Below are 9,252 nucleotides of genomic sequence, written 5' to 3' on the forward strand. Positions count from 1 at the left end.
TGTGTGTGTGTGTGTGTGTGTGTGTGTGTGTGGTGTGTGTGTGTGTGTGTGTGTGTGTGGTGTGTGTGTGTGTGTGTGTGTGTGTGTGTGTGTGTGTGCTGAAACGAATAACTGCGTATTGTCCGATCTTCTTGTAGTGAATTGACAATAAACCAGTGAGAAGAAGGCGCGCGCGCGCGAACACACACACACACACACACACGCACACACACAGACCCACCCAGTCATCCTCCTCCACGCTCACCCCCTCCGCTCCCGTCCACCCCCCCCCCCCCCACAAAACCACCCATCCCCACCTAACTAACAACCTTCATCCACCCACAACAACCAAGCCACCCAGACTCTCAAAACTCTATCTCAAACTCACCTTCCGACCACCAGCGCCGCGAACCTCTTCATCAATATACTGCAACGCCGAGGACTGGGAGCCGGTGGGGGTCTGGGGGTGGGGGGCCCCGTTGGGAGGGAGGTGGCTGCCCTTGTGGTTGCTGTTGTGGTTGCTGTTGTTGCTGTGGTTGAGGGCGGAGGAGGACGGGGGCGGCGGGGGGTTGTTGTGGTGATGGTGGAGGGCCCCCTCGGTGACGGCGGTGACGAGCAGCAGCGGTCTGGTGTCCGGGTCGTGGTTGGGGGAGCTGGCGTTGGAGTTGTCGCGCGAGTTGCACGAGCCGTTGCTCAGGTTGTAGCTGCCCCCTCCTCCTCCTCCTCCTCCCCCACCACCTCCTCCTCCTCCTGGTCCCCATCCTCCCCCTCCTCCTCCTCCTCCGGTGCCGCCTCGTCCTCCTCCTCCTCCCCCTGTCTGGTTACTCTGCGGACAAAAATATTATTAAAAAAAAAATCATTATAAAAAAAAAAGATAACGTGAGAGTCACAATTATCAGCTTAGCTCGCTGTGCCTTTATTACCTTTTGTATAGCTGTGTTGATGTTTCTTTAAATAAAGTTTGTTCAAAACAAAGTTAAAAAAAAAAAAAAACCCAAACAAATGTAGGTTGTAAAACCAATCACTCTGGTAAGAAGTGTACTGTGCTTCAAACCCTCAGTTCTTCTTCAGGGACTATTGTTATTTCATCGCCGTACCTTTATCAATGATACTTGTACATCATGTCTTCTCCACCACACGTTTATTATTCATTTTCTTCACTTTATTTATATCTCAGCTTAGTTTTGTTCAAAACGCATGTATGTTCACGTCTTAACTTCTAGTTGTGATGACATCCGTCACATATTCAGCATGTACATGTATCAGGACAGGACTTTATGTAAGATTTTATTGTTGTCCTGTTCATCGATATCTGTGTTGTATTGTGGCATGTTCCAAATAAAAATACTGTTTAAACCACACTTGTACATCGCTGTTTCTCATTCAGAGACCAACCTCTGAATCGCTTCACAAACACGTGAGTCATTTTGCACAAAACGAACTCTGCCTGGACGGCCAAGAGCTGTCTGGAAGCGCTCTTCATTCGTTTCCCTTGTCATCCAGTCAGACTGCAGTTACGCGCGCGTACACACACACACACACGCACGCACGCACGCACGCACACACACACACACACACACACACACACACACACACAGACACGTGGATTTTATAAAGAAAGTTTGGACAAGGGACAACTAATCTCTTGTCGCCGTGGGAAATTTTACGTGCGCTAAGTGCATGCTACACAAGGGACATCGGTCTGTCGTCCGATCCAAATGACTAGCGTCCAGAGATCATCACTCAATGTCTAATTGAAATGGGGGAAAAAAAAATCTGGCAAGAGTTGGATTCAATCTTGCCCGCTCATATTCTCTCGCTTTCTAGGCAGACGCGTTACCATTAAGGATGAGTATAGCATAGAACAGTATAACATGATACAGCCATGAGACCAGATCTACTCCACTTGCCGAATTTTCCAGAATTCAAAAGAATAAAGACGTGAGCAAAATGATGGAAAAAAAAAACCCCAAACCACAAAAAACAAAACAAACAGCAACAAAAAAAACAACAACCAAACTGACAACGAAGAGCAATAGCGGGTGTCCTCTAGACCTGCGCAGCAAATCTGCAATCATCAGGTAATGTCCTAAAACTGTCAAAAATACAATCAAGAGAAATATGAGAAAGGAAAAAAAGAAAGTTAAAAAGTGCTTTTTAAATTTGGCACTCCAGTACTAGATGTTTACGCGCGCGTGTGTGTGTGTGTGTGTGTGTGTGTGTGTTCGTGCGCGTGTATCTATCTATCTATCTATATGTGTGTGTGGTGCGTGTGTGTGTGTGTGTGTGTGTGTGTGTGTTCTTGCGCGCGCGCGCACGCGTGTGTGTGTACTGATTTGTTACATACGTTTCTTTTTGAATTTGCATTGATGTCCTTAGTTTCTTAAATTTGCTTCTGTTTGTAATCCTCAGCTCATATCAATTCAAATGATTGTTAAAATATCAGTACAACAAAACATTAATCTGACAATAAATGGTTTCAGTCAGTCAGTCAGTGCGTGTGTCATCGTGTGTGCGCGCGCGCGTCTGTACTGCAGTATGTGCTTGTGCGTGCGCACGCATGTGATTCTTTGGCAGCATGACAAAAAGGATCGTCCCCCTGAACATGGGGCCAGGTCCCCCAACGATCCTAAACCACCTTTTTGGCCAGTCACCCTGCCCAATGGACCCGCGATAGCAGAAGATGAACAACAACTCTCCTCCGCCCCACCCCCCACTCGCCCACCCCACCCCCCACACCCCTTTCCAAGCTAATACCCTTTCTCTGTCGCAGCACACCACAATCTGGGGCGGGGCTAGGTAGGTCGGTCTCCAGACGGCTATCCATTCACAGGGTAGACACATAAACCGACAACCGAAACATCAGTGGCAAGGCACTGGCCCCCAACAGCCCCCCCCCCCCTCCCTCCCTCCCCCTACCGGAATCAACCAGCAGAAGACGCTACACTCTTATTTCTCGGAACGGGCCGGCCCGACTCAAGTTACCAGCGACTTCTGACAAGCCAACCAATTAATGACCCCCCCCCCCCCCCCCACCCCGCCAACCATCCTCACCGCCTTCTTCCCTCCCCTCGCTCGCACTCGCCCCCACCTCCCCCTAAAAGAAAGACGAGACATGAGGAACAGTGAAACATCTTTGGTAGGAAGAAGAAGGAAAAGAAAGTTTCGGAAAGAAGAGGCAATGAAAAAGGAAATAGTTTTGTAAAGACACTGAGACAATAGTGGCATTCCTCTGGCAAGAAAATCATGTTATCAAACGTGTTTTGTGGGTAGAGTACCGAAATGTCTGGGTCGCGTAAAGGGGGAAATTTATATGACACTTGTTTGCTGGATGTATTGAAATGTGTTCGGCAAGAAAATGAAGGAAATGCTAATGAAGTCTTTACATGTTATTGTATTGAATTCAGTTTGTCTCAGCAGGTTTGTCTGTGTGAAATTCGGACTGCTCTTCGCGAGCGAGAGCGTTGCCACAATACAGCGCTACCTATAAACATACATTTGTTTTCTGTCTGCCAGTGTATTTGCATTACTATCACAGTCGACTTTTCCTACATAGCTTTGCCATTGCCAACCCTTTTCATGCCGTGGGTTCTTTTACATGCGCTCAGTGCATGCTTGCACAAGCCACCTCAGTTTATCGTCTCAAGTTTTTTTTCTTCTCCCATACGATGCATGATCATCATCATTGGTCATGAGGACACACACACACACACACACACACACACACACACACACACACGAACACATACACACACCAACCCCTAGACATCTATGAAAGCAGATTTTTACGTGTATTTTTTTAAGGACAGATTTGAACTGAGATTTTATTTCGGTATGACGAATCTGAAAGGGAGAGCCTTTGCCAAGTGAAAGGACCAAAGTATGAAAGTATGTCCTTGTAAACTCTGTCTACAATGTGTTTCATGCTGGGGATGAGTCGTGCTTCGTTTCAAAACCGTTACAAAAAGATGAGAGTGGTTTCATTCACTGCTTCATGTCACATGCGTCAATACCTGCTTTGCAAAACACACGAAAGGTATCGTTAAAACAGGTCCTGCAATTCAGGACACTAAAATAGGACATACAATCTTCTTAATGATAGCAAAGACACCATCTGTACTGTCGGGATTGAAAACTGTGTGTAATAAGGACAACGACATCTTGAAATACAGGATCAGGCTCCCCGCGTTGCAGGCTATATCCCCTCTTCCTGTATGTACGCGAGGCATGATCTTCCTGTGTGTACGCGAGGCATGATCTTCCTGTGTGTACGCGAGGCATGATCTTCCTGTGTGTACGCGAGGCATGATCTTCCTGTGTGTACGCGAGGCATGATCTTCCTGTGTGTATGCGAGGCATGATCTTCCTGTGTGTACGCGAGGCATGATCTTCCTGTATGTACGCGAGGCGTGTACGCGAGGCATGATCTTCCTGTATGTACGCGAGGCATGATCTTCCTGTATGTACGCGAGGCGTGTACGCGAGGCATGATCTTCCTGTATGTACGCGAGGCGTGTACGCGAGGCATGATCTTCCTGTGTGTACGCGAGGCATGATCTTCCTGTATGTACGCGAGGCATGATCCCTCACGGCGGATTTGGAAAGAAGAACTTACCGGCATGGATTAGGATATGAAAGATACTCCGCATCAAAATCACCGATCATATCTCCAACAAACACGTGTACCAAACCATCAAGCAGCACATTGGACCATACTTATTTGTATTTGTATTTCTTTTTATCACAACATATTTCTCTGTGTGAAATTCGGGCTGCTCTCCCCACGGAGAGCGCGTCGCTACACTACAGCGCCACCCATTTTTTAGGGTATTTTTTCCTGCGTGCAGTTTTATTTGTTTTTTTGCCTGTGGAAGTGGAGTTTTCTATAGAATCTTGCCAGGAACAACCCTCTTGTTGCCATGGGTTCTTTTACGTGCGCTAAGTGCATGCGGCACACGGGACCTCGGTTTATCGTCTCATCCGAATGACTAGCGTCCAGACCACCACTCAAAGTCTAGTGGAGGGGGAGAAAATATCGGCGGCTGAGCCGTGATTCGAACCAGCGCGCTCAGCTATCTCTCGCTTCCTAGGCGGACACGTTACCTCTAGGCCATCACTCCAATTATGAAGATCTGCTGACATCATGAAAGGAAAACAACGTTCGTATGGCCAAGTAAGAAGGCCCAGTGGCCTTGCTGTAACAAATCTTCCAAGGAGGAGCTGTCGAGGGAAGGAGACTGAGGTGAAGATAGAGAAACAACAACAACAACAACAGCGAAACAACAAAACACGATGGACGAACGACACTGCAGACTGGACATGAAAACCATCAGGCTCTTGGACACACACACACAACCGATAGAAGTGGTGGAATCTGGTGAACAGTTCTGTGCGGCACCCCAATGACTCTTCACAGGGTTAATTTAATTAACTCTCTCCATACAAACGGCGAAAGAGACGACGTTAACAGCGTTTCACCCCAATTACCATCATCAAAATATTGCAAGCGGAAGGCTCTTATACTGAAGAGGTGAATGTTGACAAAGAATACCACAATTCTGACGACGGAAGCTAAAGGTTGGGTCATTCAGACACCCACTGGACATCCGAGGGGTCTGTGTAGAGGAGAAGAGAGGACTGGCCGTACTGAGTGAGTTAAGGGAAAACTCAGAAGAAGGAGAAGAAGAAGAAGAAGGAAAGGAAGAAAGAAAGAAAGGAAGACGAAGATATCAGCGTCGACTGCTTGGTCAAGTTCAGTTACGTTTTTCTTTGCAGTATCTTGAGCGGGTTTTTTTTTTTTTTTTTTTTTTAAAAAAAAAATTCACACGGTTTAAGACGTGTTCAATAAATCAATTCAAACCACAACGGTATCAATCTACTATGTATAAGCAAACAGACCGACAATAGTATCGACGAATGAATGAATACGTGGCGCACTGCATTCAAAGAGAACGCCAAAAGAATATTCTGATCTCTGAAACCAATGGCTGAAGAGATGACAACTCGACTGTACTCTCTTGTTCTTCGTCGTTCGTGGGCTGCAACTTCCACGTTCACTCGTATGTACACGAGTGGGCTTTTACGTGTGTGACCGTTTTTACCCCGCCATGTAGGCAGCCATACTCCGATTTCGGGGGTGTGCATGCTGGGTATGTTCTTGTTTTCATAACCCACTGAACGCTGACATGGATTACAGTATCTTTAACGTGCGTATTTGATCTTCTGCTTGCGTATACACACGAAAGGGTTTTAGGCACAAACAAGTCTGCACAAATGTTGACCTGGGAGATCGGAAACACCCATCAGGCGCCGTTACCAAGATTTGAACCTGGGACCCTCAGACTGAAAGTCCAACGCTTTGACCACTCGGCTATTGCACCCGTCGACTGTAGTTCAGAAAAAGAAACAAAATCGATAAGGAAAACTGGGCCTGGGAGTAAAGGGGGGAAAAAAGGGGGGGTGGGGGGGAGTGAAGAAGAAAATAATACGTGGGCAGAAATGAATTAAAAAATAAAAATAAAAAAAAGAAGAGAGGAAAACCGAGCAATCCAGCATCAACAACAACAACAACAACAAAAAAGCGAACTGACGCCGGTAACGACCGTCCCTCAACGACCGGAGCTGATGCGAAGCGAAACAATTGTCAGGCACACTGGGTCCGTTCTTCTGCCGCAACTCCCCTTACAACCTGATACTTTCCTTCCAGTTGTCCTCCTTGGGTGGGTTATTTGCGCAACTCTCTCTCTCTCTCTCTATCTCTCTCTGTCTCTCTCTCTCCCTCTCTCACACACACAATCTCTCTGTCTCTCTCTCTCCCTCTCTCACACACACAATCTCTCTCTCTCTCTATCTCTCTCTGTCTCTCTGTCTCTCCCTCTCTCACACACACAATCTCTCTCTCTCTCTCTCTCTCTCTGTGTGCACACGTCTGTATTCAAAACTGCGAGCGTCAGAAGCCGGCGAGCGCAAGCGAAACAGGATTCTCTCTATGTGTGTGTGTGTGTGTGTGTGTGTGTGTGTGTGTGTGTGTGTGTGTGCGTGTGCGCGGAGAGAGAGAGAGAGAGAGAGAGAGAGAGAGAGAGAGAGAGAGAGAACCAGAACGAGAGAGAGAGAGAGTTCTCAGTAATTTCCCCCCACCCCCTCACTCCACACAACCCCCTTTCTTTCTCCGTGTTTCCCCGTCCTCCTCTCCTCCCTTCTATCTCACCCCCCCCCCCCTTTCCCCCTCCTCCAAAACCTCTACCCGCTCCTTTCCTCCCTCCCCTCCCCATCCCACCACCACCACCACCCCATCCATTCATTAACCCATTTCTCCAGCCAAACCTACACGGACTATTGCAAGGACGAGAGCGACAGAGAGTATCTCGAGATAGAGGGAAAAAAAAGTGGGGATAGGGAGAGGGGCTGGGGGCTTCATGAAACTAGGGTGAGACTGGCATGAGAATTGACAACCATATGCGCGTGCGGCCACTGAAGTGGTAGTGTGGTCAAGCATCCTGCATATGCATACACCGAACTGCACTGCCTGGACAGTACTAGAGTCATGTCCATTCAGCTTGGGACTCTGAAAGTCTCTCTTAAAGCGTTTGATATCAACCCTGACTCCTGGGGGGAATCTGCAGTGGACCGTGACAAATGGCGCGCTGCTGTGCACAAAGGCGCCAAGTTGTGCGAGGCCAACAGGACTGCAGCAGCTGTTCAGAAGAGGCAGGCCAGAAAGTCACGGGCAAACAAGCTCCCTGACAATGATATGCCTGTCTTTGTCTGCCCCAACTGTCAGCGAACATTTCGTGCGCAGATTGGACTATTCAGCCATCAGCGCATTCACAGACAGATTCATGAGCATCCTCCCCCCCACCCCACCACCACCCTCCCCCCATCCCCCAGCTGGATTACAACGACGGTCATCATCGATCTCGATGGACACACCACCACATTTTCCTTCAGTTCAGTCTGCACCGTTTCCATAGTTCAACATTTATCTCTGTCTGTCTGTCTGTTTGTCTCTCAGCCCTCCCATCCTCTTCCGTCTCCGTCCCCCCTACTCGCCCTCTCTGATGTGAACGCAAAAGAAATACGGATGAGGATTATGAATCATTCATGAGGTCATAGCTCTTTAATTAACGAAGGGTATACATTCTTAGGAAACACAAGAGAGGCTAGGCCTCCTAGACTCAAGTGTGATGATTCCCACAAAATCCAATAAGGGTATCATGAAAAAAAGAAGAAGAAGAAGAAGAAGAAAAAACGAAGAAAAAGACACTGCAAAGCAGATCATTTGGCAAACACACAAACACCCACACACACACACACGCATGCACACACACACACACACATTGTGGTGACCTTGATCCTCGACCTCTAAATTTGCAAAGCGTTCATGATCTGGCCAGAACAAATAATGCACCATAATTAATGAAAATTGGCTAAGATACCAAAGGATTTATCATACTTCTACACCCCCCCCCCCACCCCTGCCGCGCCCCCCAAATAAGCCATATTTCGACCGTGAACTCTGACCTCTGACCTTGTCTCCTTGGAAAGGTTTCGTTCTTGTCATGACCAATCATTCATTGTACCAAATCGGATGCAGATTCTGTGCAAATCCTTCTCTCTCTTGAACATTGAAAAAAAACGAAAAAAAACCCACAACAACAACCCAACTTTTCCTACCAGTATCATATGCCATGCTGTGACCTTTGACATTAAAACTCGGATTTTGAATGTCTGTCGTGAACAAACAAACAAACATACAAACAAACAAACGTCCATTGAGAATATTACTCCTAACCGTATAATTCAGTCCCAGTCTTGGCCATTATGCATACAGTCTCTCTGTTGGATGAAGGTTATGATAATGGAAACTTAAGCCTTGTGCTCTCTCTCCCTCCCTCTCTCTCTCTCTCTCTCTCAATCAATCAATCAAAAACACTTTATCAATCCACATGGAAATTAAGTTGTGCAATCACAGGCTCGTTGTAAACACTAGCATAAAATCATAATTCGCAACATAAGGAGAGATTAAAACTAGTCAAATAAGAATTCCCAATAGCTGACGACAGACTACCCCCCCGCCCCTCCGCACACACACATACTCATGTTAAGACAACAGATTATTGCACAACAATATTTACAAATGAAAACATCCAATAAAAAAAAAAGGTTATATACTACTAAAAATGACATGCGCGCACACACACACACACACACACGTTAAGACCATAAGGTATTGTACAACAATACATTAATAAAAACTCACTCTCTCTCTCTCTC

General features: G+C 46.9%; 1 protein-coding gene across 1 annotated transcript in view; it reads right to left on the bottom strand.

Annotated features, from left to right (window-relative positions):
• Positions 1 to 352: 352 nt before the first annotated feature.
• LOC143287218 (uncharacterized) overlaps positions 353 to 9,252 on the bottom strand; it is a 158,097-nt gene continuing 149,197 nt past the window's right edge. The window contains exon 5 of the mRNA XM_076595164.1: positions 353 to 805. Within this exon, the coding sequence (XP_076451279.1) occupies positions 353 to 805 (453 nt within the window). The remainder of the gene's footprint in view (positions 806 to 9,252) is intronic.

This window comes from Babylonia areolata, chromosome 11 (assembly GCF_041734735.1).
Source record: "Babylonia areolata isolate BAREFJ2019XMU chromosome 11, ASM4173473v1, whole genome shotgun sequence".
Classification (NCBI taxonomy): Eukaryota; Metazoa; Mollusca; class Gastropoda; order Neogastropoda; family Buccinidae; genus Babylonia; species Babylonia areolata.